Below are 19,709 nucleotides of genomic sequence, written 5' to 3'. Positions count from 1 at the left end.
TAAACCATAATGGAAAAGAATATGAAAAAGAGTATATATATAGGTATAACTGAATCACTTTGCTGTACAGCAGAAATTAACACAACAGTGTAAACCAACTCTACTTCAATAAAAAAAAGCCGTGAGGAAGAATAATGCCTTTGGAGAACTTCAAGAAAGTGTATTTCTTGATGCAAGGTCACTGGTGGGAAAATGGCTGAGGATGTAGCATAAAAGTGAGGTATGGCCCCAATAACAAAGGGCCTCTCAGGACCTCCAAAAGGGATGACATTTACCCTAAAGGAGTTGGAGTATCCTTTAAAGGCTGTTATCCATGGATGAAAATCATATTTGCATTTCAGAAAGCTTACTCCTGAAGCAGTGCGGAAGGAAGGTAAAGTGAGATAAGGCCAGGTGAAAGACTAATCAGATTCTCTTGCCATCATCTAAGTAAAGAAAGATAGTTTAAGGGAGTGGTGATGAAAATGAAGGGACGAGAGTGAGAATGAGAAGTATTTATGGGGTAGAACTGGCTTGTGGCTGATCTACTCAGGGCAGAAGGAGGAGGGCGAAGTATCAGGAAGGACTTCTGGGCAACTCAGTGGATAATGGGGAGGTCCATAAAGTTTGGGAACATGGAAAGGGAACTCTAGGGATGAGGCAGAATTTACAAGCCACATACCAAAATATCTGCAAGTAGGGCCAATGGGAACAGAAGGTAAGAATAGCAGTGATTTTGAGAAAAAAAAATATCAGCTGGACGGTGGGTCCTCAAAATTACAGTAAAGAGGCAGCTTCGTAAGGCAATGATTTATAGTGGATTAAGTGAACAGCGTTTAGGAAAGGCACTCTCTTGCCACTGAGTGGAGATCTTACAGCACAGGATCATCTCGGGAGTCAGATGGCATTAGAGTCTAATTCCAAGCATGCCATTTACTGGCGATTTGATGTCCAAAGTTATCTAGCCTCTCTGAATCTTAGTTTTCTCATTCATTAAAATGGAAATAGTTAAGCCCACCCCTTAGCAACTTGTAAGAACTAAAAATTCCAACATTTATAGCACCTGACACAATTCCCTTCAGTTCATAAGTGCCCAATAAATGGCAGCTCTTATCCTGACCGATGAGGAAGAGGGAAAAGGATGCTCTTCACAGAAGAGGGCAGCCTGGCACCACATACACAAACGCATCCAATGTTCTAATTGAATAAATCCTCTTGGACTGATGACTTTATTAGTCTCAAATGAGTCACTAGCTAAAAAAGGTGACCAGCTCATCAGAATGGCCTCTCAACACTGTAAAGACTTTCACAGAGGTGAAAGGCAAAGTACAGAAAAACTTACCCTTAAAGTATTGGATATCAGTTGTTAAAGCAGATGCCAATTCATCCGTTGATACTTGCAACATTCCAGCCACTAAACGAAAGCATAAAGTTAATACATATTTTTGACAGCGAGAACATGGTATTTTATAATTGAGGAGTTTGTGTAGACCCATTAGAAAATGTGTGTATTAAAGAAACGAAACTACCACTGCAATTGGCAAATTCAGCTAGAGAAACAGCTTAGAGGAATCGAAACGTTAATGAGTTCTCAGGGCTCCTGCATTAAATCACTGCAGGATTCTTTCCCTCCTGCCCTCACAAATGGCCCTGAATGCTTTTTCCCAATTCCTGTTTAAATTACTTTGATATGAGGCGAAGATAATGCTGGTCACGACCACCTGTGGTTTTAAGGCGTTTTGAAAAATCTGGGAGTGACCGACAAGGCAATTTCAAGGGAGAGAGAGGCTTGGGACAAGGTCTTTAAAGGGAAGTAACTGTGTTCTGTTTAAATGTTCAGCTAATAACATGCCCCCCAAATATACAGGATGGCAGGGGGAGGGGCGGAGAATACTTAGAACGATATAAATAAACCCAATTATGTGCCGAAGCATCACCACTGTTACTGTGACATAAACGTACATCTTATTCATTCACATAACCAGAAAGAAGAAAGAAGAAGAAAGAGGATACAGTTCTTTTTTTCCCCTCCGCCACCCTCACTGAATCCCACTCCAGCATAAAAGGGTTGATTCCACCCGACTTTTCTGTACTGTGTCGCCATCCACTGGCCGGTCTGCAAAGCTGCACATCAGTGAGGTTACTGTTAGGTCTGTCCCACTGACCTTGTTCCAGAAGCTGGAGGTCAGACACAAAGGCGGAGTCGGCCTCGGTCAGAGCAGTGAACCGAATGTCTCCAAGGTGTAACGTGGCCGCTAGAATCACGCACACGTTCTCCACCTCCTACGCGGTTGAGAAATAGAGGAGATGAGCGGTGCTGCCCAGAAGAAAGATTCAGAGACCCATCCTCTGAAAACCCTCCAAGTGGGTGTAAAAAATGACGTGCATGCTATGGGGGCTGCGATTGTTCAGACCCAGAACGTCCCGTCAGAGAACTGCCAACCTCTAGCTCAAAATCAAGATCGGGAAACTCAGTGTTCCTTCTCGCAGCCAACTTTTCTGTTCCTTGAACGAGAGAGAGTGAGGAGGTGACATTCTGATATAAATGAGTGGTTTCAGGATGAAGCATGAATGGCTGTGTAACCTGGTCTGACTGGCTGGACATCACCTATAGGGTCTGACTTCACACGTGTCCCCCCAGGGCTGGCAGAACTGCTACCGGCGGCTAAGCCGACTTCAGGGTCACGCGGCTGCTTCCTCAGGGAGCATCAGAGCCCATCTCTTATGCAAACAGTTCTCTCTGTTTTGAAATAAACTGCTATTATGCGTACAGAATTTTTCATTTCTGCTGGAAAATTAATGGAGGTGTGATGAAAACATCCATGACTAAATAAACAAAATGCTAATTTTTGAAGGTATTTTAAGGGAAACTCAGAAAAAAAATGGACGTTAGCAGGGAGGATGAGAGTCTCAGCTGAGAGGATACCCGAGAACCTGGAGCGCCGCGTGAAGAAAGAAATGAGACCTCAGATTCGGGTTTGGACAGTCATTTGGGGGTAAGAAGAAAAAGTCAAGGAAAAGCTGTAAGTTAAAAGGTGCTTCCCCGGAGTCACAAATATTTAGTGTTCTGCTATCAACAGTAAAAGTGGTTAAGCCTCATTTAGGGCAAGTGACATAACCTTTTAAATTCCCAGTTTCCCCATTTGTAATTTGGGAAGAAAAAGCTCCTGCCTGTGGAAGTTTTTCTAAGAACAATTCTCATTTGCTTTATAAATACGAAGTTGACACAATATGGTCATTGGGACTTCTATGGATTTCCTCCAGAACTTTTAGTTTTCAGGACAGGGTACAGTTTTATTACCTTAAAATGAGAGCATTGAAAAGGATAATCTGTAATTTTCAGATATAATACTCTATGTTTGCGGCATGACTTAGAAATGTTTTTGGTAACCTCCATATCACAAACTAGTGTCTCTAATTGTATTTACTTGTGCTTGTCTGAATAACATTTTCCGGGCATCTTAAGCTACTTGACACCTCTCGCTCCCCCTTTCTTTTTAATAAATCCAGTAACTCCTCATTAAATGTCCCAGTGCCCTAGGAGAGAGGTACTTCTGGATGCAGAGAGCAAGACTTCGCTGTGTCCTCAAGGATCATCCAGTTCAGTGAAGTAGGCAGAGCTATGAAAAGTAGCCCGAACACGGATTACAGTGTGGTGATGCCACGACAGAGGTAGGTAGAGATAAGCTGCTCTGTGAGCAGGGGCAGGGGCTGCTTTTCTGTGTCCGTGATGGAAGACAGGGTGGAGGCAGTTTTATGGTCCGATCTCCCAGGACCACAGTCATAAGCTTTGATTCAAGGGTCTTGCCAGCCCAGAAATACCTTCCTCCCAATCTTATGGGACATGATCTTTTCCTCCTGTGTGGACTAAATTGTCACCGTCCCAGTCACCCCAAAGGATCAAGATGAAGTGATTACCTTCACATCGTTTGCTTAACTGCACATATTTCTTTCACCAAAAAACTTAAATTCCCTACTCGTTGCCTTAGGTGGAAGGTATATTTTGCTTGCCCTGCCTCTGAGGATCTATCATGGATTTTAAAGCCCCGTTTCCAAGCAACTGATATTTTGGTGGAATGGTTCCTTACCCACGTCTCTATCCCAGTTTCCCATAAGGAAGCAGAGATTTCAGACACTTAGGAAGGGAAAAACAATAACAAAAGAGTACAACAGTAGCAAGTGCAAAGACAGAAAAGTACAAACGGGTAGGAGTTAGGGAAAGACAGTAATACAGAGATTGGATGAGCAGAGCCACAAAGAACAAAGTACCGTATGACTGCACGTTCCTAGAATTCCAGTCTCGGAATGGGTGAGGCTGGGGTGAAGGCCCCGAGCTAATTCATTTAGGGTGAGTCCCCACCTCCTTACCCTTTCCTTTTCGCCACCTTCGCACCCCTTCCACCCACTCCCTGCCCCATGAGCCATGTGGACAAGGGAAAAGACAAAGACCCAAATCAATCAACTTACTGGTTTAAGGGAAAAAAAACACATATTCAAATCTGTGACCAAAACTGGGCTCCTGAACTACGGGCATACCAAAGTTACCCCTACGCGATCTTACATTGATCGCTAATGAGGAACTGGCTGTAATTCAAATTGATGATGCCACATTGAATGAGGGGACACAGAGAGGATGTGTAGAGGAAAGAGACTGGTGGGAATTTGAGAGGTCTCAGGCTCAGGTCATTTCCTGTCTCTTATTCTCTAGACCTGCGCCATTCAATTCAGGAACCACGAACCACACAAGACTGTTTCAATTTAAAGTAATCAAAAAAAATAAATAAATAAAAATAAAGTAATCAGAACTAAGAAAAATTAAAACTCCATTTCCCTGGTCCCACGTGGCCAGTGGCTGCCATATTGTACGGCGCAGACCTAGGGCATTTCCAGAATCATAGACATTTCCACCTCACAGCAGTGGGTTTAAACCCATTAAATAGTACTTCTCAGCTTTGTAATGCTGGCAGGTATTTGGTAATTCTTTAAGAATGAAAAAACTAAATCATGTTGTTGAAGAAGATAGTTTAATAAGGTGATTAGATTACTTGTCAAAGTGATTCTTGGCAGTAAACAGTTCCCTCGATCTGCCAGTCTTGTCTTGAGTCAAAGCAAAGTTCTTTGATGTGTTTTGCTCACATGGTTCCAACGGGCAAAGGTCTCCACCACCTCCTTGAAGACGGCAGCCCATCCTCTGCCTATCTCCAGGGCACCTGTGCCCTGAGTGTACTCTTGTTCATGTCTATCCCCCCCTAGCATGCAAACTCCAGGAGCACAGAAGTGTTTTGAATGAATGACTTTTATAAATTAGTAGAGGGTTGATCTTCTCGGTGGAATATTTATGGCATGACTCACCAAGTTACTGAAGCCAATTACATTCAGGGCTTGTTTCCAAACAGCGAATTTCTCCCTGTTCAGAGAATGCTCCGCTGTTGATACTTCTTCTCGAAGGGTCTTGCTCAAATACCTGTGAGGAGGAAAAGCACATAGCTTTATGGCTGGGTGCGTGGTCAAACCCCAGTGGTTAAAAGTCACTTCAGCCACATTTGGTCTCCAGGATAATGGAAATCACCTGGACATTGTGTCCCCATGTGTTTATAAGGCTTTGGTCCATAATGGCACATGATGTTTCCGGAAGGAAGAAAAGTTCTTGCTGTACCAGAACGTATTCACACTGTTTTATTTAGTTCTCACTTGAGCTGCACCCTTTCCCGGAGAAGGTCACAAGTGTTTTGTGTATTTCATAGAGAAATTTGGCAGGTTCTGTTGTATGCTTTGTAATTAATATTTGTAGTAAGGATTTTAAATTTAGAGCAATTTATTATTTATTTTTGTCAATATCTTTTAATTACGAAATGGTTGATTAATGCATTGATTTATTCCTTTCATTCAACAAACGCAAAGGAATCACCTACCAAATACACAATACTAGCAGCTGAGGATAGAAGGATCAAGAACTCATCCGTGGAGGCTCAAGAGCAAAGATAGTGTATCCATGGGCAGAGACAAGAGAAGACACAGCTGTGACGCAGTATGGAAGCAGAATAACAGAGATGAACTTGGCCTGATTTTGAGAGTGTAGGAAGGGTTCAAGGAGGAAAGCTAGGGGCGGGGAGGAGGCTTCGGTTCCAAGAGTTGACACCTGAGTAAGGTTTCCCCAAGCAAATCCAAGACCCAAGGGTGTCCCTGGAATAATTAGCAACACCTACAAAGGCACAGAGGCTGGAGCACGCGTGATGTACGTGGGGAACTCGTGTAGGTCAGCCAAATCCGAGCCTCTAGTGAGAGGAGCCGTGGGTGATGAGGTCGGACAAGTAGCCAGAGTTGTGTGTATCTTGCAGAAGAGTTTCCATGATGTCTTGGAAGGAATGGGCTGTCCCGAAGTTCTTGAAACAAAGAACAGGTATGAGCAGATTGGAGTTTCAGAAAGAATATTCTCATAGCCCAGTGAGATTCCCTGGAAAGAGATGAGGCAACTAAAGAAGCCAGTGGACCCAGTGAGAGACCCAGCAGGGAAGAGAGGCAGAGGAGATGGAGAGGCAGATGGCCGGGAGGAGGGGGCCTGGCTGGTCACAGGGGAGGAGAAAAGAGAGGCGTCAATAACGCTTTGCAAGATTCCATCTGGGGAAGCGGGGTGTATGGGGGCGTCATTCATCCAGAGAGGCGTCCCAAGAGGAGGAGTGAGTTTTTGGGAGAGAAACGTTGTATTTTATCATAGTCGTGTTCACTTCGAACAACTTGCTAAAGTTCAAGTGGTGTTCCAAGAAATAATTGGCTATAAGGATCTGAAATTCAGAAAAGACTAGAAAATAAGGTCTGGAAGTCATCAACATGCAGATGACTAAACCATGGAAGTGGATGAGCTCCGTAGAAAGGAGACGCTAACATTTTAGGGATGAAGAAAGAATTAACAGCAAGGAGACCATAGGAGCAAGGTATAGGATGGTGTGGGCTAGACGCACACCCTGTTGGTGTGGATGTGGGGTCTGGGAGGACTTCTTTGTCCTTGACCTTGGCTGGGAGGGGTCTAAATGAAACAGCCCAGTGGAATAGGTGGGGAGTGGGAGAGACTTCAGGAGCTTATAAGCTGAGGCAGAAGCACATAAAGACTGGAAAAAACTTTAAAAGAAAGGGAGAAGGAAGTTGCAGAGGAAGGCAGAGGGTTTGGACTCGGAGCACAGTGGAGGGACACTGCCTTCTCCACATCTGGGTCAGTTGATCAATATGGTCCAATGGCCAGAAGCATCTCAGGGAGTGGAGGAACCACTGCTTGTGGCTTCGGTGTTTTAGGAGAGAAAGTAGTTGAGGTTTAGATGACGAGGCAAAGTGGCCTTGAGGAAGGTCATGAGAATCTAGGACACTGGCTGTGGAGAAGGGACATCACTGCCAAACAAGGGGACACAGGAGGTTTAGCTGATGCAGCCGAGGACGAGGGGGAGCTGAGGACCAGCTCCTGGGGGCTTTCTCTTTCCCCAGAGGATGAGGGAGCTGGGGTTTGGGGCCATGGAACAAAGGGTAAAGGTCAAGGGCAACCACATTAGCAAGGGGCTGGGTTATGATGGTCAGAGCCATCTTGCCTAAAATTCACAAAATTCTAGTGACTAAAAAGTCTTAATGATAAGCAGTTCTAATTACTCTTAATTTTTCTTGTTCTCACAGCAGTTTTCCATCCATCTTCCTGGTACCATCTATTCTTTCCCACTTGTTGATCACAGCATAGGTTAGAATTCCATTCAGAGTGGCCACTTGACATCTTGCAAAGAATAATTAGCTCCTGGTAACATTACAAAGTCAAATATGCAAAACACCATGATTCCTTTTCACATTCTTAAAAGTTAATCAATTAACAAGCTTCACCTATGGGGAACTCAAATATTTCTTTAAACCTCAGCATATGGTGGGAATTTACAGCAGCTCTGACCTGCTCCGTGAAGCAGTGTGAGTGTAACAGTAAAATTCTGGGCAGGAGCCATGTGAAGTTAATCTGGGCAATTTAGACAGGGCTATTAAGTCTGTAATGGCTCAGGAGAAACCCAATCAAAATAGGGGATTTTAGAGGACAGTTGGCCTGATGGCAGGAATGATGCTTTAAGATTCATTGTATTTTCCTCTGTAATCAGAAAACTTGTTGGTATGAGGATGATCCAAAAAAATAGACCTCAATGTCTCCTATGCAAATTTTACATTTCTCCCACTATTCAATAATGTGTAGGTTGATTTCATTAGAAATATAGGTCTTACTTATCAGCAAAACTGTATCTTAAAGTGGGAAAATGAGTACCAGAAAAAACTAAAAGTTTACTTTCTGGAGATGAAAATTGCTTGTTTTCCCTTTGAAATAAATCACCTAATAGTGAAACCACACACAGGACAAAGGAATCCTAGAAAAATATGCCTAGTAAAATATTACAACCAAGAATCTGAGACAGAGTTGAGTTCTATTTGACCCTTTCTGATGACATTTTAAACTTTTATCTTAGTAACTATAAAATGGAGTAAAAACAGATTAAAAGTGAAGTAAAAAAATTCTCCATTTCTAGTTCATGATGATTTTATGATAATTAAATAAGGTACTGTGTGTGATGTGCTTTCTATATTCAGGTTGCAATGTGCGTGCAGAATTAGAGTACTTCCTGGAAAAAATATATCTTGCATATGTGGGGAGCTTTAGTCAATGTGCTCTGTCATTAACGAATCTCTTAATCAGATAAATAACTAAGCCAAATGAAATAAGGAACATTTTGAGAAATTACAACACATGCTATTAACAATGTAGAATTGTTTAAACTATAAAATATGCTTGTCTGTTCTGAGATAAAAGTAGTAAGTAGAAGAAAAAGATCATAGTTCTCACTTTTTGATTATTTTTTCCCATTGTGAATCACACGAAGGTTTACAATCACATTTGCATTTCCACGTTTTTAACACTTGAAAATTGGTAAGAATGACTGTGGGCCATGGTTTATAGACGTCCCTGTAGACTAGCCATGCTCCGCTGATGTTTTCCCCCTAACCTCAACAAAGTGGTCGAAACCCACCGAGGTGAATCTGTACAAGTGTTTCATCTGACAGTTTCCAACTATGTCACCTATTAATTAATGGTTCCACAATTCCCAGTATTCAAATCTTAGAACTCAATATTCAATGTCTTTTATATTATCTTTTATGTCTCAAAATCATATACTTATAGCTCAAACAATCTGTTTTTTTCTTTATCATCTCCTTTTAACTCATACATAACTCAGAACAGTAACGTTTGGCCATGTATAGATAATCTCTCAATGTCCAGAGCCAGAAACATCAGAGACTTATCATTTGTGGAACCAAGAATCATTGCTGTTTTGTTTTCAAAAGATTGACACATCAAGGGAATGCTCCAGATGTTGTTTCCACCATGGAGTAGAAGACTGTAACAAACAGGCTGTAGCATGTTAAAAATCATAGATGGATTAATGCTGTTTGACTAATTCTACTCAAAGGGAAAGGTGGTGAGAACTGAGAATGTGTCAAATACTCCACTGGATATTTTAGAAGCATGTCCCAGTTAATCTCACATGTATCCTGAAAAGCACAGGTATCATTGTGCCCATTTAAGCTATAAGGGAACTGAAGCTTGTTTAAGATTTCCAAGCCGGGAATTGGCCAAGGGACACACACTCCATCCTGACCCCTCTGGGTCTCTCAGCTCAGTCACAAGTCTCCTGCAGAGGGATGGGAGGAGGAAGAAAATTGCATAGCATCGCAAGGCATCTTCCTCAAGTTAAAATTTTGCTTAAAAATGTGGGGGGAAGGTAAGTAAAAAGTGGAATTATTATTATACATGGATGTGTTTTAAATAGAATGCAGTCTCATGAGGTTTTAAGATTTCATAGGGTATTTTACGATTAAGTTATTCTCTTCTGACTCAATTCTATACTTGCACTACAGGCATGAAATGGAGTAGCTTGTAGCCGAGCAGAACCCTATGGGGCCTTCCTGGGACAGACTCCCTTCCACCACCCTGGCATGTCCCCCACCTGCCTCTTGTTCATGGAAAACTTTAGCTTCCTAGGTCTTCCCTGAGTTCCAAAGAATAAACGTAATCAGAGAAGTGAGAAAATGCAGAAGCAAAGGAAAACAGTCAAGTAAGACAAAATAATAATTGATTAACCATTAAACAAAGTCAAGGACCTTTAGCTTCTCCTCAAGGGCTACAGATGCTATTCTGAGCCATGTTCTTTGAGCTGCTTTGCAGATACGGAAACCCCCCACAAATGGAGAAAATTAACTAGATGTCGCCCACAAACACATAGACCCCAGACTGGCTGGAACCAGAGGGTTCATGATGTTGACGCCCAATCACCTCACCACCAGCCAATCAGAAGAGTGTCCATGAGCTGATCACCCTGCAACCCTCTCTCTCACCTTGTCTTCGAAAACTTTCCCTGAAAGCCAACGGGGAGTTTGGGTCTTTTGAGCATGAGCTGCCTGGACTCCTTGTTTTGTGCCTGCAATAAATGCTGCCCTTTCCTTCACCACGACATCGTGGTGCAGACTGGCTTTACTGCGTGTAGGCAAGCGGACGCAACTTTGGTTCGGTAACAAACTCACAACTCAGCAAAGCCTCTGAGAAACGCTTTCGAGCACATGCTGCCTCTCTGGGCAGGGTCTCTGTCACCATGGGGAGGCCTCCAGGAGAAGCAGGTGCATGGTTGAAGCATCTTTGACATTACAATGGAATTTAGCGATGGTTGGTTCAGTCACAGTCCTGCGACTTGAGGAACTTACTTAGTAGCTCTAGAAAAGCTTTTTTTGTTTGTTTGTTTGCTTTTGATAGGTTCCTTGGGTCTCCCCCCAACTTTTTTTTTTTTTTTTACAAAACCTGCAGGTGATTTATTTTGAACAACTAAGTTTATAAATCTCATTTTTAAAGATCACTATGAGAAAAGCACACCTGTACCAAATATACAAATAACTTTGTTTTCACTTACATAAAAAAAATAGCAAACCAGACGAATATATAGCACAATTGAACAGTGCAAAATTCTACTTGGGCTTTGAGTAAGAAAAGGTTTTCACTACAGTTAAATTTATTTAAAATAAGTCAGTAACAACAACTGTTGACTTGTGCTATTTCTAGTCAACTGTTCCATTGTTCCAACTTGTTGATTGTCATGACAACAAACAGCGTTCCAGGAATACATCTTCTAAGGTGGGTCAAATTTACAGTCAAAATCATGTGTGTGTCTGTGGTATATATGCCTGTGAGTGTGTGATTGAAGGTGTGTCTGTGTGTGTGTGTGTGTGTGTGCGCGTGGGCACGCGTGTGTTGATACTTACGCTTTGTGGCAAAGGAAAACAGATCCTGGAATAAAGTTCTTCTGTGTAGAGGGGCAAATTAAAAATGCTAGCATAAGGCACCCTTCGGACAAGAGGACTGGGAATTATTCAAGGTGGCAGTGATTTGATCTGAATATCACATACAAACAATGACCTTTTGCAAAAAAACACAATTTCAAGGGCCTGGGTCCCCCTCCAGGCACCCATACCCTCCTCTCTCACAGCCGAGCCGGACACATTAAAACTGCAAATTTGCAATCGGTGGATGAATAAGTCTGGAGACGTAATGCATAGCGATTGCAGTCAACAATAGCATACTATAAACATCAAAGTCCTAAGACACTAGATCTTAATAGTTGTTCCCACAAAAAAAGAAATGATAATTATGAGAGGCGATGGAGGTGCTAGCGCTAGAGTGACATCACGTTTCGACATATAAAAGTATCAAACCAACACATTGTACACCTTAAACCTACACAATGTTATATGTCAATTGTATCTCAAAAATTAACTGATTACTTGAAAAATAAATGAACAAACGAAAACAGCTGCCCTGCCTGTGCTCACCAGGCACCCTTGTTCAGCCGACAGGAACTGACTCTTGTGGGGCTGCATGTGTGCCTAGGACACATGGGGAATGAAGGCTCAAATAGAAATTAAAAAAAAAAAAAAAAAAAAAAAAAAGGAAAGAAAAAAAGAAATAAAAAAGCTCACTACCTCAAACCATGTGCCCGGCCCATTCACGGGGTCTGGGCTCACAGACCACAAACACTATGTTTTGCTGGTGTTTGATCTGCCGCATAAACACAAAAGAACAATGTCTTCTCGACCATGGGCAAAGCTGCCTTCTACTCGGGGAAGTTTAACATGTAAACAGAAACCAGATAAGGCAAGACCAAGCAGTTGGCGTCAACAAAGGCAGCCCTGTTTACTAGTTTATGAAGGAAGATGGTAACCTGCTGCTTCCTGCACCCCGACCCCACCTTTCTCCTCAAAGGAAATTCTTTTCTTTATTGTTTTTAAACTATCTGGAAAGTATTAACTAATTTTAAATCCCCCCTCCATGGAATATGAATAAGATTTCTTATTAACCACAGGTCAGATCCATAAATCTCCCCCAATGAAAATGTTAATATATTAGCCGCAAACTGTTTTGTTTGGAGAGAGGAAAGCCTGCCAGTGGTCTTCAGGAAAAGAACAGAATCCATTTAATAAATTACGCATTCAGAACGACTTCGGGTCTTGTGACATTCCCAGAATAGTTTGTCCATATTTTTCTAATCAGTCGGAATATTTCTTCAAAACATCTGGCGGAACAAATTCTAAACTCTTACCATCTTTCCTAGTAAGAGTGCCTTCTGTGCTTCTGATGAACTCACTTAGTTCCTGAAAACAGAGGTGGAGACATCAGAACAGAGCGGCTGCCTCCTGCCCAAAGGGCCCAGGACACGTGCTAGGGGGTCAACCCCAGGCTGCACACTGTCCTCAGCCTTGTGTCCGGCAGGGGCCCCTCCTGCCAAAGGAAGGGGCATCTTTTCCTTCTTGCAGAGACACAGAGAACCAGCAGTGATTACATGAGTGAATCAGTGAAACGCGCAGAAAGAGAAGTTTTTGCTCAGAGCAGGTGGCTGGGCCTGGCCTTCATGTACCTGTTTACCTGGCCAAGGCCTGGGGGCTGCATCTGCGGGGTGGAGGAGGGGCATTCTGTATTCCTCCCCAAGTCCAGCTCACACCAGGCCAGCTCTGGCTCTGTGTGGGAGGAGGGGCAGCAGGTATGTCCGTATAAATAGGCCTCCGTCAAGGCTGAACAGGCACAGAAATCCTCCTCAGGGGAAATCTCACCAAAGAGCCTTGTGTATAAGATCACATCCATAGCACCGTGATGAAGGATGAACCCAAAGGTAACCCTGTGCCTTAAATACTGAGCGAGGTAGACGCCTGCACCGAAACGTCTGTAATCTGTAAATGTTCCAGAAGATGACATTCCCACACGTGACCACTTAGGGACAGTTCCTACGGATGCATGGTTTCTGGCTTCTCCGGGGACCCGCCGTGGACTCGCGTGAGTGTTCGTGCAGCGCTAACTATGGGAAAACTCCACGCTGCGTGTGACCCACCAACATATCAAGTAAGCTTTTTCAACTTGGCAAGTCTAAAGGCAATTTTAATTTCCTCTCAAGGGAATTACTTCTATTACCCACCCGATTTTGCCCTCCTTCCCTCCAGTCTCACTGATCAGGATAACCGCCATGTCCAAATCCTTCTTCCTCCCCTGCTGGGTGGAAATCTGACTACCGGGGTTGATGTTTCATTCACAGTGAACCTGAGAGACGCACCTTCCTCCAGGATCCCCACAGCCTCCAGCATCTAGAGATCAGCTCAGCTCACCTCCCACCCCTCCCAGGGTTGGTGGGAGGCGGCTGCAGAGTCTCCATTCCCACCCATTCTCACCACCCAAGCACTGCGGGAGCCTCTGTCTCCAATCTTACGTCCAATCCACTTTTCTCCATGCGGTCAAGGTGGAAATTTAGTGACCTCTCTTCCCAAATCAAAATGCGTAAATGGCTTCCAGTTGCCTTTGGGATACTAACTCCCCAGCAAGGTTTGCTGGGCGCCACGTCATGGAATCCATGCCCTTCTCCAGCTGCCGGTCTTGACAAAGTCACCCTCGTTCCCTCTGAGCTCTCGCCGCACAGAACTTCCTTCCCTCCTGCGTACAGACCCCACCCTCATCCACCTCTGTGCCCTCACTCACCCTGTGCTCTTAACTCGCAACATAATCCACACACATCCGAAACCCAGGATGAGTCCTGTGTTTCTTCACGTGCCGCTGGCTCTGGGGAGTCTTGGAGGCTGGACGTCCTTCCTGTGAGCTCAGCAAACCTCTGCACTTCCTTCACAACAGTGCTTCATCAGACCCTATTAAAATTGCCCGGATCGGTATTCCCACTAAAAAGGCAAGGCCGGTCTTCACATCCCACCCATAGGGAGCAAGCCAAGTAGTTGTCACTCTGGATTGGAGAGAATGAGTGTACACGTGAGCTCTCCATCAGATCGATCTTCCCAAAGTTTACTTACTGCCATCATGTCGACTCTCTACTTATACATATTTCACCTGCATAATAAATCCTCCTACGCGTTTTCCACAACTCCCCATAACACGGCTCCACCCCACCAGACTATTCTTATTCTGTTGCACTTTCTGTGCTGCACCCTCCTCTCCCACTGCAGCTGGCCACCATATAACTTGACATGGACCCACCGCCTGCGCTTTGGCACTACCCACCAGGATTCTCTTCCTGCCAGACCCCTGTGCCAAGGCCAGACCAGGCCACACACCTGAAACAAAACCCTCTCTGTTTTAGCCATACTCTCTGCCTTGTTTATGTGTCAACCTGGCTGGGCCACAGGGTGCCCAGATATTTTATTATTATTTATCCTTATTATTCTGGGTGTGTCTGGAAAGGTGTTGCTGGATGAAATTAACACTTGAATTGTTGAACTGAGTAAAGCAGATTGCTCTCTCTAATTTGATAGGCCTCATCCAGTCAGAACAAAAAGGCTGACCCTTCCACAAGTAAGAGGGGACTCCTCGCCTGACTGGCTTAAGCCAGGACATTGTCTTTTCCTGTTTACAGACTTGAACTGAAACGTCAGCTCTTCCTGGGTCTTGAGCCTGACTGCTTTTGGATTGGAACTTATACTATCAGCTCTGCTGGGGCTCTAGCTCACCCACTGCAGCTTTTGGGACTTCTCAGCCTCCATAATTGTGTGAAATCAATTATATACACACACACATATATATATGTATGTCTATATAAACACACACACACATATATATACACACACATATATATATACACATAGAGATTTGTTCATCCCCAATTATTCACACATTCATACACTTAAATATTTAATAGTTCTCATTTAACATATACAACTTAAATGTCAATAATTTGACTGTTTTTCGATAGAGATCATGTCAACCATGTTCCTGATATAGATTCTCTTTTTTTTTTTTTTTTTAAACTTATTTATTTATTTTTGGCTGTGTTGGGTCTTCGTTGCTGCACGCAGGCTTTCTCTAGTTGCGGTGAGCGGGGGCTACTCTTCGTTGCGGTGCGCGGGCTCCTCATTGCGGTGGCTTCTCTTGTTGTGGAGCATGGGCTCTAGGCGCACGGGCTTCGGTAGTTGTGGCCCATGGGCTCAGTAGTTGTGGCTCGCTGGCTCTAGTAGTTGCGGCTCACGGGCTTGGTTGCTCGTGGCATGTGGGATCTTTCCGGACCAGGGCTTGAACCTGTGTCCCCTGCATTGGCAGGCGGATTCTTAACCACTGCACGACCAGGGAAGTCCCCTGATACACATTCTTATAAAACCTAAATCAGTACTGATTGTGTGGTTGTTTTCATATAAACCTGAACGTTTCCATACGTGTCTCCACATTTTCAGATACCCCTGGCTGGTTCTGCTTATACCTGGTAGGTTCCCAATATGCCTGGGCGGGGCCATAGGTAGTTGGTTGATAAGTCAGTAGTGAACACAAACTTTGCTCTTTTTCTTTGACCAAAGGTTGGCAAAAGTAAGAGAAAAATCGATGCTATGAAATTCAATCATTCTTTTGCCAAAATAAAACCAAAACAAACGAAACCCCAGAAATACTACAATGAGGAATTTCTTTGGGAAATGTTCTAGTGTAAAAAAGCTTAGTATAAGAAACAAACATGCAAATATGTGACCAGAGATGATGAACCTGCCTTAAATTCTTTAAGGAGTGGCAGGAGGGAAGTATGAGAAAAAGGAGGGGAGGGGAGGAGTGAGGAAATAGTAAAACATTTCTAAAGAGAAAAATAAATTGTTCACTTAATTAGTTTGATGGCCTTTCTGGATAATGTAATTAGACAAATGGCAAACTTAACCTTTCTGGAAAAAACTGCATGTCCACAAGCATGCAGGGAGACACAAAGCCCATGTACAAAAGCTCACAGCCCTGGCATCACGATAGCATGCAAAGATTATGCTAGAATGTCTCTGTCATATTAGTAAGAAACAGCAGCAGTTAAAATGAGTAAAATAAAAATATACTACATCCATAATTTTAAAAAGATTTTTTAAATAAAATTCAGGAAAATTTCAACCACAATGCCTTATCAAAATGCAGGTAATATCTAGTAAAGTAATCCTGTCCAAAGCTAAGTATGCAACTAGATGATTTCAGAAATGGAATATTAGAACTGGTTATTTCAGAAGAGATTTATAAATTAAACTAAATATCCCAATTTTTTGGATAAATATCAATTCTCATTGAAAAGCTAAATAAAATTGATTGTTAGCACACACAAAAATACTCCTTTACTCATAATTGACCCTGATGACATCAAGAAAAAAGGGATGGAAAATGTGGCTTCTACTCCAAGACCTACTATTCTATTGTACCTCTTTTTGCTCCTATTTTTGAATATTTTCTAGAAAAATATGTCTGTTGGACCTGTCCTTGTGATTATAAATGTGCTACATATTTTTGATAAAATTATATATTATATAAAAATATAGTTCACATATAATATTACAACACAGAATTTTAAAAATCAGAGCCAAGATAATCTAAAGGAAAAATGACTGGAATTAAGCCATTAGCACTCAAAGTGAACTCTTTACTGATTCTCACTTCCCGTTCTAAACTTCTTTGAACTACTCCAATATTTCCACCTGTATGCTAAATCTGAACTACTTATTAATAAAAACAAAACACTATTCATGAAATAATTGAGTTCAAATAAGTCCAAATAAGTGATCCCTACGAGCTCACCAGTGTTGCATTGTGTTTTTAGGTCAAAATCCTTCTACATAGAAAAAGAACATTTACAGAAAAGGCCCAGGCACGTTGCCTAACTGTCATTTTATCTTTACATTTACAAATTAACGGAAAGTCAAAACTTCTGAAAACATTATTGTCGAAGGTCAGAATGATGTGCTCCACATGTAACAGTCTAATTGTGAGATGTTAATATGAAAAATCCAAAAAGTTACACAAGAATATTAAAAAGCAACCAGTTACATAGAAAGGTATAGAATCAGTAAAAAATGTTCAAAACTAGTGTTTCCAAAGATGGATTCTGGAATCTTCAAGACCAGTAGTCATGACTATTTTGGCCTTAATATGTTCATCCTTCTAGTGGAATAATTAACATTCTGTTTTAACTTTTCCCTCCAGTACTGAGGAAATGAAATGACATAGTGACCTAGCAGAAATCAGGTCACTCTTTCACTATTACTACTACTATTACTGTTTTGTCATTCTTTATAGAAATAAATTTATAGTTTTCTAAACCAATTCCACTCTTGAAAATGTTAATAAGTAACATTTTAAGGAGAAATATGATGAAGCTCAGATGCATCTTCACTGTCAAATTTATTTTCAATTTTCAAATGTACAAAACCGTACGCTTCCTTAGAAACGAATTTAAATGGATATTTGGTACTGTGGATTATTTAAACATGATAGAAATCCCTCTGATAGCTTCTTTCTGCCCAATCTGCTGCTTCTAATAACTTTAGTATTTATATTTCAGGTATTAAACACTTCAAAGAGTTAACCCTAAATCTCAAATTTTATGAAAATAAAAGCTTCTAAAATTAAGAAGATTAAAATCAGTAGCTGTTCACTTCTTATTTGTTAGAAGACATACAACTTAAAATTGGGGGGGGCGGGGCAAGAATTAAATTACACAAATTAACTAATACAAGTAAAAAACCACAGTTGTCATTATTTTTAAAAATGAGAAGGATCATGGCCTATTTCCCCAATGTGATGAATTTCGGAAAGTTTTGTTTGTTAATGAGGTAGGATGGCCTCTTCCTCACTTTCTTTCTTTCTTTTTTCAGCTCCTCTCCCAGAATGATGTCCCTGTCCTAAGCACTGTGGTAACAGAGGAGAAAGAAGTCCAAAGGAGGCACAGCACAAAGAAGAAAACGTCTAGTAGTATGTTTTATCTCTTCTGTGCTTTGTTTTTATTCCTCTGGCTTCAAACCTTAATCAGCTGATTTTGCCAACAGCTCTAAATTTCCTTCTCACTTCCCACTGATCTCCCTTTTCAGATAAGAAATCTCTTCCTGCTGAAATTGAAAATCTTCCACTAAATGGAATCAATCACACATATCAACCAAAGAGAAATCAAGATCCATTTGGAAAGGTCAGATAAAGTAGGACATTTAAAATGTTGATGATACTACATTAAAACAACTGTACTGCATCTATATGATGATCTAGATCAGGAAATTGCTCTAAGGTTTAATGATATGTTACTATTTTGCATTTCAGCAACCACTGTACATTATGATGTGATCCCAGTAAATAATATTCTTGTAGTTAAAGCAGAAATTTAAAGGCAACATTTTATCAACCATAATTTGATTTGCCCAGCGTCCGATGCGAAAAATACAGTGTTTATGTTTGGACAACGGGTACTCATAAAAATGTTTTTACACTTTTCCTTTTGGGGCCCAAAATATTCGTTTCTTTCATTGGATGAATGTTCTTATCATCACAGCAAATAAGCTGAGTTTCGTTCATGCATCAATTTATTCACTGTATCTTCAGATGTTTAAGTTAATACGAGTCACACTTTCTTACTGGGGCCGCAGGCCTGAATAAAGCAGGTTTCCTACACTCTCGTTCCTCACTAATAGAGAAGGTTTCAAACAAAAATTTAGATGATCAAAATTGCTCTGTTGGAGATAACCGTGTTGCTGTAGGTCTAAGCTCCTTTGGTGACTCAGAGAAGATTTATAAAGACAGACTGGAACAAACTATATGCTCGTGAGAGACACAGCCCGCGTTTTTGTTAGTACCCACTGCTAAGTTAAGATAGTAAGGCTTTAGTCAAGTAAATGAAAATACTGAGTGTGTACATGTGTCAAGAATTGGGATGACTGGGGATCAAAGATGGAGGAGACCGAGTATATGTCCAGGGACATTACACAGTCAGCAGGGGAGACAGAAGCACACAGGTGAAACTGTAGTAATGTAGTGATACATTACGTCATACAGAACACTAACATATAGAATAGCAATGATTACTTACTAAGTCTGGAAGGCAAACCGATATTTGAAGAGGTGAACATTTTGGTGTTTTGAATCCTGAAATGCTCCTGCATGTTTCAATCCACCATCGGCGTGATCGGAAACACTCAATGAGCATTTCAATTAGTAACGTAGTCAAATGTTAACAATTGTGTAAAGGCACTTACTCTCTCAGCATATTGTCTAAGAGGCTTTATAATCTTGGGGAGTCTTCAAACATTAAAAAAAATCCCTTCTCTAAGGGAAGTGAACTTAGAAGTAATGCGGATACTTAGAGGAAATGTGCTTGTAATAGTAATTTTATTATGCAAGACAAAGAAAAATAGTCAAAAAT

The 19,709-nt window shown here is 41.7% G+C and overlaps 1 protein-coding gene across 2 annotated transcripts in view; it reads right to left on the bottom strand.

Annotated features, from left to right (window-relative positions):
* MYO16 (myosin XVI) overlaps positions 1-19,709 on the bottom strand; it is a 554,921-nt gene that overhangs the window by 197,497 nt on the left and 337,715 nt on the right. For both annotated transcript variants that reach the window (XM_059902572.1, XM_059902571.1), the window contains exons 17-19: positions 5,332-5,443; positions 2,145-2,262; positions 1,322-1,393 (exon numbers count right to left, since the gene is read on the bottom strand). In XM_059902572.1, coding sequence (XP_059758555.1) covers positions 1,322-1,393; positions 2,145-2,262; positions 5,332-5,443 — 302 coding nt within the window. The remainder of the gene's footprint in view (positions 1-1,321; positions 1,394-2,144; positions 2,263-5,331; positions 5,444-19,709) is intronic.

Source organism: Balaenoptera ricei, chromosome 18 (assembly GCF_028023285.1).
Source record: "Balaenoptera ricei isolate mBalRic1 chromosome 18, mBalRic1.hap2, whole genome shotgun sequence".
Taxonomy (NCBI): Eukaryota; Metazoa; Chordata; class Mammalia; order Artiodactyla; family Balaenopteridae; genus Balaenoptera; species Balaenoptera ricei.
The sequence above is the reverse complement of the archived record's forward strand: the minus strand, read 5'-3'. Positions and strand labels throughout refer to the sequence as shown.